Source organism: Mobula birostris, unplaced genomic scaffold, assembly GCF_030028105.1.
Source record: "Mobula birostris isolate sMobBir1 unplaced genomic scaffold, sMobBir1.hap1 scaffold_1166, whole genome shotgun sequence".
NCBI lineage: Eukaryota > Metazoa > Chordata > Chondrichthyes > Myliobatiformes > Myliobatidae > Mobula > Mobula birostris.
In genome coordinates, this window is record NW_027274207.1 from 81,715 (window position 1) to 102,148 (window position 20,434).

At 47.5% G+C, this 20,434-nt stretch overlaps 1 protein-coding gene across 8 annotated transcripts in view; it reads left to right on the top strand.

Annotated features, from left to right (window-relative positions):
* LOC140192344 (voltage-gated inwardly rectifying potassium channel KCNH6-like) overlaps positions 1-20,434 on the top strand; it is a 65,022-nt gene that overhangs the window by 42,938 nt on the left and 1,650 nt on the right. For 7 of the 8 annotated variants that reach the window (XM_072249982.1, XM_072249981.1, XM_072249985.1 and 4 more), the window contains 8 exons: positions 119-518; positions 4,412-4,611; positions 6,236-6,488; positions 7,462-7,655; positions 7,915-8,008; positions 10,080-10,325; positions 10,799-10,973; positions 11,741-11,900. In XM_072249982.1, coding sequence (XP_072106083.1) covers positions 119-518; positions 4,412-4,611; positions 6,236-6,488; positions 7,462-7,655; positions 7,915-8,008; positions 10,080-10,325; positions 10,799-10,973; positions 11,741-11,900 — 1,722 coding nt within the window. Of the gene's footprint in view, positions 1-118; positions 519-4,411; positions 4,612-6,235; positions 6,489-7,461; positions 7,656-7,914; positions 8,058-10,079; positions 10,326-10,798; positions 10,974-11,740; positions 11,901-20,434 lie in introns of those variants that run through there. The other variant, XM_072249987.1, reaches the window with a different exon arrangement.

Sequence of the window (20,434 nt, forward strand, 5' to 3'; positions counted from 1 at the left end):
ACTGGATGGACAGTCAGTCAGAATGTCAGACAGATTGAGTTAGATGGTTGGACAATTGTACAGTCACTTGGACAGTCAACAAACACTCAGCAAGCTTCCACTGTTTTGGTTTGTGCAGACAACCACTCTGATTGGCCTGCTGAAGACCGCACGCCTCCTGCGTTTGGTGCGTGTAGCTCGTAAGCTGGACCGCTACTCGGAGTACGGGGCGGCTGTACTGTTCCTGCTGATGTGCACCTTTGCCCTGATCGCTCATTGGCTGGCTTGTATCTGGTATGCTATTGGGAATGTGGAGCGCACTTTCCTGCAGCCCAGGATCGGCTGGCTGGACTCGCTGGGAGACCAGATTGGCAAACAGTACCTCGAGAATGACACCTCCTCAGGCCCCACCATCAAGGACAAGTACGTCACCGCACTCTACTTCACCTTCAGTAGCTTAACCAGCGTGGGCTTCGGCAACGTCTCTCCCAACACCAACTCTGAGAAGATCTTCACCATCTGCGTCATGCTCATTGGCTGTAAGTGGCAGGAAGTTTCTGAGCTGGGGATGAAACCAATGGAAGCAGATGCTGGAAACACCAGCTCTGGGGAGGGAAGCAGAGCAAACAGTCGAGGGCTGGGAAAGAGTGATTCACATTTATTGTTGTTGGGAGGAAGGGTGGGTAGGGTATCTGTGGTGGGGTGAGACCAATGGGAGGCCCTGAGAAGATGCAGACAAGCTCCAGGTTGATTGGCGAGGGACTAGGTAGATTCCATGTAGGTACAGGATCAGGTGGACAGGAGGTGATCCACTCTGACAGCAGTGATGGGAAGACTATTACCTTAACCATAACAGACTGAGGAAGCAATTTGGAAGTTAGGTTTCCATTAATGGGGGTGGGGTGGGTGTGTGGAATCTCATGGAAAGCCACAACATTCTTACAGGACCATGGATGAGAGGGTGGGACCACTCAAGGATAAAGGAGTGAACATCTCTTAAAGAACATTAAGGTAAGTCCCCAGGGCCTGATGGGATATACCCCAGGTTACCGAGAGAGGTAAGAGATGTAATTTCTGTCCCCTCTAGTCTTGAGAGATCTTAGAGGAATGTTGTTGCATTATTCAAGGGAAATAATGATAATTTTGGTAACTATAGAATGGTGAGCATCATTGTCAGTGGTAGGGAAGTTACTGGAGAGGATTCTTAGGGATAGGATTTAGGAGCATTTGGAAAACCATAGCCTAGTTAGCAACAGTCAGTGTGGCTTTGTGTGGGGCAAGTCATGACTTACTAACAACTGAATTTTTCAATGAGATGATGAAGGTAGAGCTGTGGATGTCGTCCGTCCCTCTTGTTATGCTCCTCCAGATAATTAAGATGCATGATGCCTTGGCTGTATGGAGTCAGACTTGGCTGTACGGAGCCGGACTTGGCTGTATGGAGTCAGACTTGGCTTGTCCATAGAGGACAGAGTTCAGTGGGTGATGGGATTTGTTCTGATGGGAGCTCCGTGACTAGGGGTATTCTGTAGGCATCTGTATGGGGACCTCTCCTGTTTGTGAAGATAGAAACATAGAAAGCCTACAGCACAATACAGGCCCTTCGGCCCACAATGCTGTATCAAACATGTCCTTACTTTAGAAATTACCTAGGGTTACTCGTAGCCCTATATTTTTCTAAGCTTCATGTACCTATCCAGGAGTCACTTAAAAGACCCTTTCGTATCCGCCTTTTCCACCGTCGCCAGCAGCCCATCCCACCACTCTCTGCATAAAAAAACTTACCCCTGACATCTCCTCTGTACCTACTTCCAAGCACCTTAAAACTGTGCCCTCTCATGTTGGCCATTTCAGCCCTGGGAAAAAGCCTCTGACTATCCACATGATCAATGCCTTTCATCATCTTATACACCTCTATCAGGTCACCCCTCATCTTCCGTCGCTCCAAGGAGAAAAGGCTGAGTTCACTCAACCTTTTATTTTAAGGCATGCTCCCCAATCCAGGCAACATCCTTGTAAATCTCCTCTGCACCCTTTCTGTGGTTTCCACACCCTTCCTGCAGTGAGGCGACCAGAACTGAGCACAGTACTCCAAGCGGGGTCTGACCAAGGTCTTGTATAGCTGCAACATTACCACTTGGCTCTTAAGCTCAATCCCACGATTGATGAAAGCCAATGCACCATATGTCGCCTTAACCACAGAGTCAACCTGCACAGCAGCTTTGAGTGTCCTATGGACTCGGACCCCAAAATCCCTCTGATCCTCCACACTGCCAAGAGTCTTACCATTAATACTATATTCTGCCATCATATTTGACCTACCAAAGTGAACCACCTCGTATTTATCTGGGTTGAACTCCATCTGCCACTTCTCAGCCCAGCTTTGCATCCTATCGATGTCCCAGGTGGGTTTGTAAGTTCAGAGATGATACAAACGTGCTGTTGTGGATAGCGTAGAAGATTAGCAAAGGTTACAGCAGGAGATAGATAAGTTGCAGAAATGGCAGATAGAGTTTAATCTGGACAAGTGTGAGTGTTGCACTTTGAGAGATCAAGTGAAAAGAGACAATACACAGTTAATGGCAAGACAACACCTCGGTATGCAGATGGATCTTGGGGTCCAAGTTCATAGGTCACTGAAAGTGTCTGCACCAGTTGACAGGATAGTAAAGAAGGCATAGACATGTTTGCTTTATTTGTTGGGGCACAGAGTTCAAAATTTGGGAAGCGATGTTATAGCTTTATAAAATTGCAGTTACACTGCATATCCAGTATTGCACTCAGTCCTAGTCACCCCATTATAGGAAGGATTTAGAAGGGGTGCAGAAGAGGTTTATCAGGTTGTTGCATGGATTAGAGGGCATGTGCTATAAGGAGAGGCTGGACAATATTGGGTTGTTTCCTCTCGAGCTGCAGAGGCTGAGGGGAGATCCAATAGAGGTTTATAAGATTATAGGTAGGATAGATGGATAAGACAGTCAGGATCTTTTCCTCAGAGCTGAAATGTATAATGGTAGTAGGCATGCATTTAAGGGTGAGGAGGGCAAGTTCAATGTTGTGCGAAGCAAGATTTTACACAGAGTGGTGGGTGCTTGGAATGTGCTGCCAGGAATGGTGGTGAAGGTAAACGCAACAGAGACATTCAAAGTGCCTTAGACAGACACATGAGTGTGCAGGAAATAGAGGGATATGGATATTGTGTAGGCAGAAGGGAAGTTAGGATTTTAATTATGCATCAATTAAGTGCAACATTGTGGATCAAAGGGTCTGTTCCTGTGGTGTACTAATCCATGTTCTAATTCACTCCCATCAGCTTTATCAGTTTCACCTGAAGGCCTGTCTTATCTTTGTCCATAACTATCTTAAATTTTAAACAATTGTGGTCATTGTTCCCAAAATACTCTACCACTGAAACTTTGATTATCTGATCAGAGGCCAATTCCTCAATGGAGTATTTAAATTTTGTATCAGTAAGGCTTCCTGAAATTATGTAACAAATGCCTCTTGCAGTAAGAAAATCCAAGTCAATACTGTAGAAGTTAAAAATTTCCCAGCACAACATTCCTGATTCTCCATCTCTTGCTAGCCACCCGGGGCTGGAGTATACCCCATCATACTTTCTCATCCATCAGTGGAGGAGCCCTCCAGGATATCCTCTCCAAGTGTGGCTGTGACATTCTCCCTCAGTACTAATGTAACCACCCCCCAGAAAAGTGGAAGGGTTGAATCTGAAGGAAGAATACAGGATTCCTGGCAATGTGAAGGAACAGAGGGATCTTGGTGTCCACATCCTTAGGCACCAAGTTGCCACGCAAGTTGATGGGATTGTTAAGAAGGCGTATGTGTGTTGGCCTTCATTAATCATGAAATTAAGTTCACGAGCTGTGAGGTAATGTTCTGGTTGGATCACACTTGGATCACTTAGCTCTACCCCCTTCCCACTCTCAGTCCACAACAGAGATTCATATCAAAATCACAAGACTTTTGCACAGTCCAAGACTGTATGTTCCACATTCTGTTGTGTTTAAAACATCTGAATCCAGGAACTTTGACTGCTAGACCTGTCCTTTCTCACAGCCAAGTGTCTAAAGCTACAACATTGTAGTTCCATGTACTGATCCAAGCCCGGGTTCACCGGGAGACAGCAGAGGATGCAGATGCTTGAATATGGAGCAACAAACAATCTACTGGAGGAACTCACACAGCATCTGTTGGGGGAAAGAAATTGTTGACATTTGGGTCAAAACCCTGCATCAGTCCCATATAATTGCTTCCCTGGTTAGATGATCTTCATGTTGTGTCAAGAAGTCCTCCTGGGGATGAGTTCTTCCAGCAGACTGTTGTGTTGCCTGCAGATCAGCTGCCTTAGCTGTTGTGCTGAGTCCTGCTGTGCCGTTACTTTTCCACGTTTATCCATGCTCTCTCTCCACAGCCCTCATGTACGCCAGCATTTTTGGCAATGTCTCTGCCATCATCCAGCGTTTGTACTCGGGCACCGCCCGATACCACACCCAGATGTTACGGATCCGGGAGTTCATCCGCTTCCACCAGATCCCCAATCCCCTGCGCCAGCGACTGGAGGAGTACTTCCAGCATGCCTGGTCTTACACCAACGGCATCGACATGAACGCGGTGAGTCAGAGGCAGGGGTAGGGAGCGGCGAATGGTGAGATAGGGTTCCGGTGCATAACCTCTGACCTCACTGTGTCCTTGGTGACCCCACTGACCTGATGACTTCACTGCTGATCTCTGACTTCTAAGACCCAGTGGCCTCTGCACTACTGGCTGAATGCTGAATGGCTGTAGGTGGTGTTGTAGAGTTTGCGTGTGGGAGAGTGGTCACCAGAGGAGAGGGAGAGGCTGGATGGGGTATGTAGGTGTGGTTCAATGAATGCTGGTCCTTGTCCCTCATCCTCTGTCTCACACTTCCTGCTCCCTTCCACCTCCTAATCCACCCCACCTTCCAGCTCTTTCCTTCTCTACATCCTTCCCTCCCCATTTCTCTGAATATTGTTCTCTCTCACTCCATCCCTTCTCCATTCACCTTTCCTCTCCCAACCCCCAATTGGACTCTCCACCTCCCTTCCCCCAATCCCTCCCATACAATTCCAAGCAAACTCATCCCCAAATTCATAGACTTGAGACTCAACACCTCCCTCTGCAACTGGATCGTTGCCTTCCTGACCAACAGTCTGCAATCAGTAAGGATAAGCAGCAATAGCTCTCCCATAAATATTCTCAGCTCGGGTGCTCCACAGATTGTGATCTCAGCCTCCCACTCTACTCCCTGTTTGATCACGACTGCGTGCCTAGACTCTGCTCTTACTCCATCCACAGTTTTGCAGGTGACACCACTCAATTAGTAGTACAGGAAGGGTAGAGAGCTTGGTGACATGGTGTCACAACACAACCTTTCCCTCAATATCAGCAAAGCCAACAAGCTGGTCATTGACTTCATCAGCTTCCTGTTCATGTCAGTGTAATTGAGATAGAGAGCTTCAACTTCCTTGGAGTAAACATCACCTACAGCCACTATGATGGCAACATCTGCAAAATTGTGGAACGCCAATTTTTACTGGTGCACCATAGAAGCATCCTATCCGGATGCATCAACTGCTCTGCCCGTGACAAGAAGAAACAGTAGAGAGTTGTGGACAAGCGCAGCACATCACTGAAACTAACTTCTCTCTCTGGGGACTCTGTCTACACTTCTCACTGCATCAGCAATGCAGCCAACATAATCAGAGACCTAAGCAAGAGGAATTCTGCAGATGCTGGAAATTCAAGTAACACACATCAAAGTTGCTGGTGAATGCAGCAGGCCAGGCAGCATCTCTAGGAAGAGGAACGGTCGACGTTTCAGGCCGAGACCCTTCGTCAGGACAGAGACCTGGACATTTTCACTTCTTGCGCCCCCGACCCATCCCATCCCATGGGGCAGACGATACAAAAGCCTGAGATCATGAAAGTTCAAGGACGGCTTCTAATCCACTGTTATATGATGATTGAACAATTCTCCAGCACCAGAACAGTTTACCTTAAGATGTTGCACTCTATTGTCTACCCCCACTGCACTTTCTCTGTAGCTGCTACATTGTCTTTGTTTTACCTTTATGGAGGTATTGTGTAATGATTTGATCTGTATGAACAGTATGCAGGACAAGCTTTTTGTTGTACCTCAGTACATCCAACAATAAATCAATTTCAATTCCTTCCCTCTCCCTCTCCCTTCTTCACCATCTCCCCCCGGTTACAGGTGTTGAAGGGTTTCCCTGACTGCCTCCAGGCTGACATCTGCCTCCACCTGAACCGCAGCCTCCTACAGCACTGCAAGGCATTCCACGGTGCCTCTGCTGGTTGCCTTCGGGCTCTGGCCGTCAAGTTCAGGACCACACATGCCCCACCGGGCGACACGCTGCTCCACGCTGGTGACGTCCTCACAGCCCTCTACTTCATCTCCCGCGGTTCCATTGAGATCCTACGGGACAACCTGGTTCTGGCCATTCTCGGTAAGTGTGGTGGTCACCCATCGCTCTCGCTCCTGGTACTGTACCTCGATCCCATCTTCCCCTGAAACACCATTACTGGAGGGGCTGAGGTAGGGGGAGTGTTGACAGGCTGGGACTCTATTCACTGGAGCAATGGAGGTAGAGGGGTACAGACAGGGTGACTCAGTCATGTTCCCAGGGCTGGAGAATCAAGAACTAGAGGGCGTGGGTTTAAGGTGAGAGAGGAGAAATTCAATAGGAACCTGAGGGGATCTTTTTCACCCAGAGGGTGGTGAGTTTTTGGAACGAGCTGCCAGAGGAAGTGGTTGGCGTTGGTCTATTAACATTCAAGTAGTTCTTGGACAAGTGCATGCACAGGAAAGGTTTAGCGGGCAAATGGGACTAGCTCAGATGAGAATCTTGGTCAGCGTGGACCATTTGTGCCGAAGGACCTGTTTCTTGCTGGATGACCCCATGATTCGAGGGCAGCAAACTCCCGTGTCACCACACTGCAGACACAGGGAGGTGAGGGTCTTGGGGGCTTCCTGGAGGAGGAGATTCACTCTGCCGTGAACAGGAGAGACTGGGCTCAGTGAAGCAGTGAAGGTTGGAGGAGGGACGGGGTGGATAGGGAGTTGGGGATGAAGGGATGGTGGTTGTAGGTCCGGGGGCATACAGACCAGGGTTTAGGTGAGGGGCTAACTCAATTCAGGACAGGGTATCGGCCCAGTGGAGCTGTGTGAATGGGAGGAAACGTGCAGGTGTGGTGTTGGCATCCTCGTCCTGGGCGGCACTGCTGGCGAGTTTGGGTGCTCTCACAGAGAATGGGTGCAATGTGCAGATGGTGCAGAGTCTACTGGGTGTCACAAAAATGGACGTTCGGTGCCGAGAGGGAGCAGCCAGGGTGAGGGAGTGCCAGGATCCCTGGTGCCGAGTTTCTGCTGGTGTTCCCACAGCCCTGCTTGCTCCCTAAGCTGGTGTCCACTACTCCTAGGAAAGAACGATGTGTTTGGGGAGCCCACCCACCTGTTTGCCCGTGCGGGGAAGTCGAGCGCGGACGTGAGGGCGCTGACCTACTGTGACCTGCACCGGATTCAAAGCACGGACCTTTTGGAGGTTCTGGAATCCTACCCCGAGTTCTCCAGGCACTTCTGGGCAAACCTGGAGATCACCTTCAACCTGCGAGATGTAAGTGAAGGACGGTGGGGGGGGGGGGGGGGCGGGGGAACAGGGTTTGGGAGGGGTGTGGTGTTGGGGGGACAGTCCCTGCTCTATAGGGGGGGGAGGTGCATGCAGGCATGCACAAGGGGTTTGGAGTGGGTTTGGTGGGTGGGGAGGGATATGGTGGTGTGGGGGTCCGTGGGACGGGACTGTATGGAGGGACTGGGATGTGTGTGGGGAAGGGGAACTTTCCCTGATCCTGCTGTCACTCCCTCTTTCCCCACAGACCTCAATGACGCGGAGCTCCAGCTCTGGTCAGAAGGTGACGGTGTCTGGCTGTCCACGCAGGAGTACGCTTCCATTCCGGATGAAGACTGAGGGTGAGGGACAGGGTGGAGGGCACAGGGGGAAGAACGGGATAGCCCCCAGGTGAGAACAGGATTGCCCCCAGCAAGGTTTGCTGATGTGTTGAGGAACGTTGGGGTGTTGGGTGGATGGTTTAAGGTGAGGGGAAGATATTTCATAGAGAGTGGGGGATATATGGAACCTACTGCCAGAGCAGGCAGTGAGTTCGATCCTATGATTAGATAGACACACAAATATCCAAGGCATGGAAGAACATGGTTTGAATGCAGGCACCTGGGGCTAGTATAGATAGGCTGAAGGGACATAGTTGATCATAGTCAGAGTTATACTGCATGGAAACAGGTGATTCGGCCCAACCTGTCCACGCCGACCATGGTGCCTTCCTGAGCTAGTCCCATTTGCCAATGTTTGGTCGTTATCCTGCTAAACGTTCCCTATCCAAACGGCTAAGTGTCTTGTAAATGTAATTGTGCCCGTGTCTACTGCTCCCCTGCAGCTCACTCCATGTAGCCACCACCCTGAGGTTGCCTCTCGGATTTACTTCAAACCTTTCACCTCTCACCTTAAACCCATGACCCCAGTTCTAGACTTACTTACCCTGAAGAAAAGATGGTAACCATTGACTTTATCTACACCCCTCATGATTTTATAAGTCTCTAAGGTCACCGCTCAGCTTCTTTCACTCTAGGGAAAACAGTCCCAGCCTCAGTAAGGCAGCATCCATCAAAAGGATCCTCACCATCCGGGCCATGACATCGGAGAGGAGACAGAGAAGCCCGAAATCCCACACCATAAGATTAAGGACAGCAACTTCCCTTCAACCATTCAGTTCTTGAACCAACTTCACATTGCCTCAGCAATTGCCCACAACTACCTCCTGCACTAGCACGGATTTGTCTCTGCATAATGCCCTGTTTTGCACAGTCTTTTATCTTCACTGTCTGGTATAATTTATGTATAATTTATGTTCTGTGTGTTGTCTGTACCTAGGTGCCTGTGATGCTGCTGTGAGCGAGCTTTTACTGTACCTCACCGTACTCAACTGGACTTGACTAGCCAGCCTTTCCTCCACACCTTTCCCGTCCAACTCCTGGCCAAGTGCCTTTCAAACATTATAGCTGTGTCTGCTTCCATCACCTCCTCTGACAGTGTGCTGCAGATATTCACCACCTGCATGGAAAAACTTAACCCTCAAATCTCCTTTAAATTTCTCTCCTCTCAACTTAAACCTGTACCCTCTAGTTCGAAACTCACCTGTCCTGGGAAAGAAACTGTGACAATCTGCTCAAACAATACCTCTCAATTTTATAAACCACTGTAAGGTGTCCCCTCAGCCTTCTCTGTACGGGTGAGAATAAACCCAAACTATCCAATCTCGGATAACTACAGCCATCCATTCCAGATAATGTTCCCGTGAATCTCTTTTGCACTCTTTCTATTGCTGCCACATCCAGCCTGCAGTGCGTAGACCAGAACTGTACACAATACTCCAAGTGTGGTCCAGTTAATGTTTTGTACAACTGCAGCATGATGTTCAACTCTTTTACTCAGTGCTGTAGAACACGAAGGCAATTGTACCAAATGCCTTCTTCACCACCCTGCCTACTTGTCACCACTTTCAATGAGCTGTGTACTTATACCCAAAGGTACCTCCATTCATCCAGTTCTTTGTGTCTCTGCTTTTTACTCTCTATGTCCTGACAGAATCTGACCTCCCAAAGTTCATCACCTTACACATGTTCACATTAAATTCCATTTATCCCTGTCCCACCAAGCTCTCTTAACTGATTCAAGTCCCACTGTATCATTAAACACCCTTCTTCAGTATCTATAACTTCACCAATTCCCATACGTCACCAACTTACTGCTTATGCTCATCAACCCCACCCCCCAATCTCTCATCAGAATCACTTATACAAAATTACAAGCCGCAAAGGTCCCGGCCCTGACCTGTCCTGCAGGGCTGATCCTGGTGCGACTTGACACCCTTGTGGTAAGGATATTGATGTTGCAGTAATGTCCAAGGCCACTGTCACTCACTGACCACTGCATCCACTGTTAACTAATGTGTCCTTTGTGCTTCAGGCGCTGACCAGCCGGACAGGGGCCGAATGTGGAATGACACTCTCCCAGGAGTCATGTGTGGAGTGGGCAGAGAGAAGAGGCACAATACTTCGCCCTCTCACTCCCTGCAGAGAGACCAGGAGCACACGGCCCCCTTCCCCAGGGTCATTGAGCTCGCTCCACTCAAGTGTTCCACCACGCAAAGCGACTTCCTCATCATCCAGGGAAGTGAGTCGCAGAGAGAAAGTGGCCATACCGGCAGCACAGGTGGGGAGATCTGACACAGAAAGAGGTGCTGACACTGACCGCTGTCACACTGCAGCTCGGGCATGGTGTGCTCTGCACAAGCGGAGTTGGGGTGAAGCCCCAGGGAGATGGGGAGGCTGGGGGTCTCTTTGACAGCAGAGTCAGAGGGTTCAATGACGGTGTCTACGACAATGAAGATATGACACCAGCTGATGTCAGGCAAGGTCTGGCTTTTCCATTCTCACCCCGAGGGTCTTGCTCCCTCTACTCTGGGGCTGCACTGGGTTCCCTCGCATGTGAAGGGCCCACATTGGCCAACCCTGACCGGCATCGTGAGGTATTAGCAGCTAGAACTGTGGCCACGGTAAGGATCATCCCTCGGACTGATATCCTCAGTGCGACAGGCTTATTGCCTCTCCCATGGAATGATGGATCTCTCTTTTCGTGTGTCCAATCTCTCCTCCAGAGTGACGATGTCCCCTTGTGTCTCATAGGACCTTTCTCCAACATCTTCAGTTTCTGGGCTGGACCAACTCCCCACCTGCTGCAGGACATCTCCCGACCAGCGGTCACTCCTCATTCAGGCCCCCAGTCAGTGCCCACTCCCAACCGGACCCAGTGGGCCAACATCAACCGTAGGCTCCAGCTCCTGCAGGAGCAGCTAACCAGGTAATGATTCCTCACCCCATTCTGACTTCTGACCCCTCACCATGGAGTGACCCCTCAGCCAAGATTATTCTTAATACTGGTGATGCAAAGGTTGTGTCCTCAGCCTCCTCCTCGAGCCTGTTTATACTGATAACTGCAGGGCCAGATTCCACTCTAACCGCTTCTACATGTTTGTAGATGAAATCAACACAGTGGGTCACATCTCAAATAACAATGAATTGGAGTTGCAGGAAGGAGATAGAAAGGTTAACAACATGGTGTCATGACAACAACCTTTCCCTCAAGGCAGCAAAACAATAGAGCTTGTCAATAGCGGACAAGAAAGCTTGCCAATGGCTAAAGAAGTTTAGCATGCCCCCCTCAACCTTTTGTCAATTTTTATCAAAGCACCAACTGCTTGGCACGTTGTTACAATTACAAGAAAGTGTACAGAGTCGTGGAAGAAGGTCTGCAAGTCATGCAACCAGTCTTCCCTCCATAGACTCCCATTGGGTAGAAGATACAAAAGCCTGAATATACATCACCTGTGACCCAGGCCTCAGTAAAGCAGACAGCACAATCAGAGTCCCCACTGACCCCAGACATTCTGTTTTCTCCCCACTTCCACCAGGCAGAAGATACAAAAGTCTGAATATACATTACCTCTTCTCTAGGTCTGATCTATGACCCAGGACTGAATCCTGGCCATATACTGAGTCCTAACTTCTCCCTGCAGGATGGACCTCTGCCCTCTGACCCTGTTTAACCTCCTCTCTTCCTGCCTCCAGACTAGAGTCCCAGGTCATGGCTGATATCTCCACCATTCTGCAGTTGCTGCAGAGACCCCTGGTCCTGACCCCTCCAGCCTACAGCCCTGTGTCGACTGGCTGCCCACAGCCACCCGATGGGTGTCAGGACTCACCGACAGCTGCAGTGTCACTCATTCAGGTGGGTCACTACGCGCAGTTCTAGGGTGGGACCTCCCAACCAGCACTGAGGGAATTGGATTGGTGTGAATGATGGGGAATGTCAGTACAGTCTTGTGGGCCGAAAGACCTCTCTGCCTCTCCGTGCCCCTCTTAGCCGCACGCACACACACAAAACAAACACACACACACACACACACACACACACACACACACACACACACATACAACACACAAAACACACACACACGCATGCACAAAGCACACGCACCCAAAGCACGCACGCGCGCGCACACACACACACACACACACACACACACACACACACACACACACAAACTGCTGCCTCTGAGACCCGGGTTCAATCCTGACCTCTGGTGCTGTCTTTGTGGAGTTTGCTCATTCTCCCTGTGACTGTGTGAGTTTCCACCGGGTGTTCGGTTTTCTCTCATGTGGGCTGGTGTGTTTGTTGTCTGCTATGATTTACCCCTGTGGTGGAATCTGGGGGAGTGAGGGAAAAGGCTGTACATTTGTCTGGTAGGTCTGAACTGAGGTTGTGAATGAGGTCCTCAGTGTGTACCTGGCATTGGTATTCACCAGGGTCGATATGGGTAAAGGTAAGATGAGGGAGGGGGTGTTGATATTCTAGGCATGTCAATGATAAGGAGGAGGAGTTGTACGCTGTGTTCTGTAAAACATTATGGTGAATAACTCCAGGACCTGAAGAGATTTATCCCAAGATACTGAAGGACAGGATTAATTTGGAAAGGCAGGCATTGATGAGTCAGCAAGGCCAGACAGAGAGCAGGGAGGTGTGCTGCAACTGTGTACAATACCACAGCTGGAGTACTGGGGCAGTCCTGGTCTCCACATTCCAGGAGAGATACGATCGCACTAGAGACGGTGCAGAGGGGATTTTCAGGATGCTGCAGGACTGGAAAACTGTAGATGACGAGGCTTTGACGAGGCTGAGATGTATAAAATAATGAGGTGGGTGAGATGGAGTCAATGTGAAAGATCACTTTCACTCAGCAAAGGTCACAGCTAGGGAAACAAGCTTTTGAGTAATTGGGAAAAAGATTAGAGGAGAAAATGGGATAAAATGGTTGTCTTTGCACGAGAGGATGCATAAAACCTGATGAACATCCAGTCAAGCTAGTCCTAGTTGCCTTGTTTGGTCCATAACTCTTTCCCATTCATGTACCTGTCCAGCTGTCTTTTGAAAGTTGTTATTGTACCTGCCTCAACCACTTCCTCTGACTGTTGATTCTACATACACCATCCTTTGTTTTTAAATAAAGGAGGGGTGCTTCAAGTCCCTATTAAACTTACGGCCTCTAGTTCTTGATTTGCCTACCCTGGGAAATAGTCAAATAAAAAACTTTCCACTATCATCCTTTGCTTCCTACCATCAAGCCAACCGTGTATCCAGTTCGCCAGCTCTTCCTGGGTTGCATGAGATCCAACTTTTCACAGCAGCCTACCATGTGGAAACTTATCAAAGGCCTTACTGAAGTTCATATAGACCTTGTCTACTGCCCTACCCTCAAATTTCAAAGTTCAAATAAATTTGCTATCAAAGTATAGATATGTTATCATATACTATCTTGAGATACATTTTCTTGCAAGAATTTGCAGGAAAAAAGATATACAATAACATTTAATGAAAACATATACGTAAACAAAGACTGACAAACAACTAGCGGGGAGCCTAATAGTTGTAGGGAAATAACTGTTCCTGAACTTGGTGGTATGGGACTTAAGGCTTCTATACCTCCTGCCCAATGGCAGTAGTGAGAAGATGTCGTGGCCTGGATGGTGGGAGTCTTTGATGTTTTTGGTTTCTTCTTCAAAAACTCGGTCAAATTGGTGTCACATGATATTCCACACACAAAGCCAGCTGACTATCTCTGACCAACCCCTGTATTTCCAAATGCTGGTAATGATGTGTCAAGTGCTGGAACATTGGAGGGTGGGTAATGTTGTCCCTTTATTTCAGAAGAGCTGTAAAGTAAAACCTGGGAACTGTAGATAGCCTAACATCTGTAATAGGCAGGTTACTGAAAGGGATTGTGAAGGATAAGACCTATATCATGTACTTCTGGAAGGTCAGAAGTCAATTAGGGAGAGTCAGTATGGCTTTGTGCTTGGGAGTTCATTTATCACAACTTTGAGTTTTTTGAAGTAACCAAGAAGGTCAATGAGAACAGAGTAGTAGGCATAAGACCGTAAGACATAGGAGCAGAATTAGCTCATCTGGCCCATTGAGTCTGCTCTGCCATTCAACCATGGCTGATCCTTTTTTCCCCCTCCTCAACCCCAGTTCCCGGGCTTCGTCCCATAATCTTTGATGCCAAGTCCAATCAAGATCCTAACAGTCTCTGCCTTAAATACACCCAATAACCTGGCCTCCACAGCTGCATGTGACAACAAATTCCACAAATTCACCACCCTTTGGCTAAGGAAATTTTTCCGCATCTCTGTTTTGAAAGGGTGCCCCTCATCTCGAGGCTGTGTCTCATCCTTTCCACATCTACTCTGTCTAGACCTTTCAACATTCAAAAGCTTTCAATGAGATCCCCTCCTCTGAATTCCAATGAGCACAGACCTAGAGCCATCAAACGTTCCTCATATGATAACCCTTTCATTCCTGGAATCATCCTTGTAAACCTCCTCTGGACCCTCTCCAATGCCAGCACATCTTTTCTAAGATGAGGGGTGCAAAACTGTTCACAATACTCAAGGTGAGGCCTCACCAGTGCCTTTTAAAGCCTCAGCATCACATCCTTGTTGTTCTATTCTAGACCTCTTGAAATGAATGCTAACATGGCATTTGCCTACCTCACCACCGACTCAACCTGCAAGTTACCTTTAAACTGTTCTGCACAAGAACTCTCAAGTCCCTTTGCATCTCAGATTTTTGGATTTTCTCCCCATTTAGAAAATAGTCCACTCATTTATTTCTACTACCGAAGTGCATGACCATGCATTTTCCAACACTGTTTTCACTTGCCACTTTCTTGCCCATTCTCTAAATCTGTCTCAGTCCTTCTGCAGCCTTCCTGTTTCCTCAACACTGCCTGCCCCTCCAGTAATCTTCGTATCATCTACAATCTTGGCAACAAAGCCATCTATTTCATCATCTAAATCACTCGTATTCAGCATGAACTGGCCCCAACACTGACCCCTGCGGAACACCAACAATCACTGGTAGCCAACCAAATGAGGATGCTTTTATTCCCACTCACTGCCTCCTACCAATCAGCCAATGCTCTAACCATGGTAGTAACTTTCCTGTAATACCATGGGATCTTAACTTGGTAAGCAGCCTCACATGTGGTATCTAGTCAAAGGCCTTCTGAAAGTCCAAATGTACAACATCCATTACATTCCCTTTATCTATCCTACTTGTAATCTCCTCAAAGAATTCCTACAGGTGTGTCAGGCACGATTTTCCCTGAAGGAAACCACGCTGACTCTGCACTATCTTGTCCTGTGTCACCAAGCACTCCATCAACTCTTCTTTAACAATTGACTCTAACATCTCCCCAACCACTGAGGTCAAGCTAGCTGGTCTATAATTTCCTTTCTGCTGCCTTCCTCCTTTCTAAACGAGTGGAGTGACATTTACAATCTTCTAGTCCTCTGGCACCATGCCAGGGTCCAATCAATTTTGAAAGATCATTTCTAATGCCACCACCATCTCAAACGCTACCTCTTTCAGATCCCCAGGGTGCAGTTCATCTGGTCCGGGTGACTTATGTAACTTTAGCTCTTTCAGCTTTTTGAGCACCTTTGCTCTTGTAATAGTAACTGCACCCACTTCTCTTCCTTCACACACTACAACGTCAGGCATACTGCTAGTGTCTTCCACTGTGAAGACTAATGCAGAGCACTCACTTAGTTCATCAGCCATCTCCTTGTCCCCCGATATTATTTCTCTGGCCTCATTTTCTTGCAGTCCCGTATCCGTTCTCAGTTCTCTTTTATTTTTATACTTGGAAAAAAAGCTTTTTATATCCACTTTGATATTATTTCCTAGCTTGCTTTCATAGTTCATCTTTTCCCTTCTAATGATTTTTTAGTCGCTCTCAGTAGTTTTTAAAACTTCCCAATCCTCTATCTTCCCACTAATTTTTGCTTTGTTGTGTGCCCTTTCTTTTGTTTTTACAATAGCTTTGACTTCCCTTATCAGCCATGGTTGTACTATTTTACCATTTGAGTATTTCTTCATTTTTGGAATATATATGTCCTGCACCTTCCTCATTTTTCCCAGAAACGCACACCATTGCTGCTCTGCTGACATCCCACCCAGAAGCTCCTTCCAATTTACTTTGGCCAACTCCTCTGTCATATCACTGTAATTTCCCTTACCACTGAAATACTGCTCCATCAGACTTTACTTTCTCCTTATCAAATTTCAAGTTGAATTCCATCATATTGTGATCACCGGGACCAAAGGGTTCTTTTACCTTAAGCTCCCTATCATCTCTGGTTCATTACATAACACTCAATCCAGTATAGCTGATCCCCTGGTAGGCTGGATAACAAACTGCTCGAAAAAGCCATCTCTTAGGCATTCAACAAACTCACTCTCTTGAGATCCATTACCAATCTGATTTTCCCAATCGACCTGCATGTTAAAATGTTGCATGACTACCATAACATTGTCCTTTTGACAGGCCTTTTCTATTTCCTGTTGTAATCTGTGATCCACCTCCCAGCCACTGTTGGGAGGCCTGTATATAACTGCCATCAGGGTCCTTTTACCCTTGCAGTTTCTTAACTCAACCCACAACGATTCAACATCTTTTGATCCTATGTTACATCTTTCTACTGATTTGATGACATTCTTTACCAGTAGATCCACACCACCCCCTCTGCCTATCTTCCTATCCCTCCAACATAATGTGTAATCTTGGACATTCAGCTCCCAACTACAACCATCTTTCAACCATGATTCAGTGATGGCTACAACATCATACCTGGCAATCTGTAATATTGCAACAAGATCAACCACCTTATTTCTTATACTAGCGCATTTAGATACAACACCTTGAATATCACATTTGCTGTCCTTTCTGATTCTGCATTCTTAACGTTTTCTTTCTTTCTTTTTAAATCTTTTTATTAATTTTCTAAAATTAGGCATCCGTTAGTCTTGCAAGACCATGGATCTGCGTCTGGAAAGTCTTCACTCTCCAGGGCGCAGGCCTGGCCAAGGTTGTATGGAAGGCCAGCAGTTGCCCATGCTGTAAGTCTCCCCTCTCCACGACACCAATGTTGTCCAAGGGAAGGGCATTAGGACCCATACAGCTTGGCAGCAGTGTTGTCGCAGAGCAATGTGTGATTAAGTGCCTTGCTCAAGGACACAACACGTTCCCTTGGCTGAGGCTCGAATTCATGACCTTCAGGTAGCTAGTCCAATGCCTTAACCACTTGGCCATGTGCCCACACATTTTCCAAAATTATAAACAGAATAACAATATTAATACAGAGAGATTGGAATAATCTTATCGTTGATAAACATGTACAAAAAAGATTTCAAATAATACAGGTGTAATAGACTTCCAAACTCTTAATATAGTCAATCATAGAGAAAAAAGAAATAAAAAGAAAAAAAATAATACAAAGAAACCCCCCCCCAAAAAAAAACTAAATACTAAACCCCAAAAAAAGCGCAAACGGAACAAGACAAGGCTGGACCAATATCTTAAATCGAACACGTTCAATAATGTCATCAACTCCGCTCCTCTATTCATATATTTTAAGTTAATAAGAAAGATTCGGAAAGGTCAAATTACATCATATGAAAATGTTGAATAAATGGTTTCCAATCTCTTCAAATTTAACTGAAGGACCAAAAATGTCACTTCTGATTTTTTCTAGATTTAAACATGATATAGTTTGGGAAAACCATTGAAATGTGGTAGGAGGATTGGTCTCCTTCCAGTTCAATAAAATGGATCCTCTGGCCATTAAAGTAACAAACTTAATGTTTTGATACTCAGCCTGTTGGCTGCAACTAAATCCCATCACCTGCCTGCCCTTCCTGACAGTCTGACCTGCACGCTATTTTTACTTTTTTTTAACCATCCGTCCTATCCTGAGTCCCTTCACTCTGGTTCCCACCCCCTGCCAAATTAGCTCTAGCAAACCTGCCTGCAAGAATACTGGCCCCCCCCCCACCCCTTGGGTTTAGGTGCAACCTGTCACTTTTGAACAGGTCATACCTTCCCCAGAAGAGATCCCAATAATCCAAGAACCTGAAGCCCTGCCCCCCTCACCAGCTTCTCAGCCATATGCATTTATCTGCCAAGTCATCCTGTTTCTACCCTCACTGGCATAGGCAGCAATCCAGAAATTACTATCCGGGAGGTCCTGCTTCTCAACATTCTACCTAGCTCTCTAAATTCTCTTTTCAAGACCTCTGTGCTTTTCCTTCCTATATTATTGTTACCAATACATACCAAGACATCTGGCTACTCTCCCTCCCTCTCCAAAATGTTGTGGACATGTTCTGAGACGTCCTTGACCCTGGCACCTGGGAGGCAACATACCACCCGAGTACCCTGGTCATGTCCACAGAATCTTTTGTTTGTTCCCTTCACTATTGAGTCCGTAGTGCTATTGAGACATAGTACATGTGGACTTCAAGGTGTTCAATCATAGTCATAGTCATACTTTATTGATCCCGGGGGAAATTAGTTTTCGTTACAGTTGCACTATAAGTAATAAATAGTAATAAAACCATGAATAGTTAAATAGTAATATGTAAATTATGCCAGTAAATTATGAAATAAGTCCAGGACCAGCCTATTGGCTCAGGGTGTCTGACCCTCCAAGGGAGGAGTTGTAAAGTTTGATGGCCACAGGCAGGAATGACTTCCTATGACTCTCTGTGTTGCATCTCGGTGGAGTGAGTCTCTGGCTGAATGTACTCCTGTGCCCACCCAGTACATTATGTAGTGGATAGGAGAAATTGTCCAAGACGGCATGCAACTTAGACAGCATCCTCTTTTCAGACACCACCGTGAGAGAGTCCAGTTCCATCCCCACAACATCACTGGCCTTCCGAATGAGTTTGTTGATTCTGTTGGTGTCTGCTACCCTCAGCCTGCTGCCCCAGCACACAACAGCAAACATGATAGCACTGGCCACCACATCCTCAGCATCGTCTGGCAGATGTTAAAGGACCTCAGTCTCCTCAGGAAATAGAGATGGCTCTGACCCTTCTTGTAGACAGCCTCAGTGTTCTTTGACCAGTCCAGTTTATTGTTAATTCGTATCCCCAGGTATTTGTAATCCTCCACCATGTCCACACTGACCCCCTGGATGGTAATAGGGGTCACCGGTACCTTCGCTCTCCTCAGGTCTACCACCAGCTCCTTAGTCTTTTTCACATTAAGCTGCAGATAATTCTGCTCACACCATGTGACAAAGTTTCCTACCGTAGCCCTGTACTCAACCTCATCTCCCTTGCTGATGCATCCAACTATGGCAGAGTCATCTGAAAACTTCTGAAGATGACAGGACTCTGTGCAGTAGTTGAAGTCCAAGGTGTAAATGGTGAAGAGAAAGGGAGACAAGACAGCCCCCTGTGGAGCCCCAGTGCTGCTGATCACTCTGTCGGACACACAGTGTTGCAAGCACACGTACTGTGGTCTGCCAGTCAAGTAATCAAGAATCCATGACACCAGGAAAGCATCCACCTGCATCGCTGTCAGCTTCTCCCCCAGCAGAGCAGGGCGGATGGTGTTGAACGCACTGGAGAAGTCAAAAAACATGACCCTCACAGTGCTCGCTGGCTTGTCCAGGTGGGCGTAGACACGGTTCAGCAGGTAGACGATGGCATCCTCAACTCCTAGTTGGGGCTGGTAGGCGAACTGGAGGGGATCTAAGTGTGGCCTGACCATAGGCCGGAGCAGCTCCAGAACAAGTCTCTCCAGGGTCTTCATGATGTGGGAGGTCAATGCCACCGGTCTGTAGTCATTGAGGCCACTGGGGTGTGGCGTCTTCGGTGCAGGGACAAGGCAGGACATCTTCCACAGTACAGGAACTCTCCAGAGCCTCAGGCTCAGGTTGAATACATGGCGAAGTACTCCACATTGCTGAGGGGCACAGGCTTTGAGCACCCTGGTACTGACATCATCCGGTCCTGCAGCCTTGCTTGGGTTGAGACGTTTCAGCTGTCTTCTCACCTGTTCAGCTGTGAAGCCCACCGTGGTGGTTTCGTGTGGGGAAGGGGTATAGTCATGAGAGCAGGGTGAGGGACTGTGAGGAGGGGTAGGAGGGGAGAGTGGAATGTGTGTTGGTTGGGGGCCGACAACAGATGGCTCATGGGGGATGGGCAGGGGCTACAATGTCAAATCTGTTAAAGAACAGGTTAAGTTCATTGGTCCTGTCCACACTGCCTTCAGCTCCTCTGTTGCTAGTTTGCCGGAACTCAGTGATGGTCCTCATCACGCTCCAGACCTCTCTCATGTTGTTCTGCTGGAGTTTCCACTCAAGCTTCCTCCTGTACCTGTCTTTAGCCTCCCTGATCCTGGCTTTCAC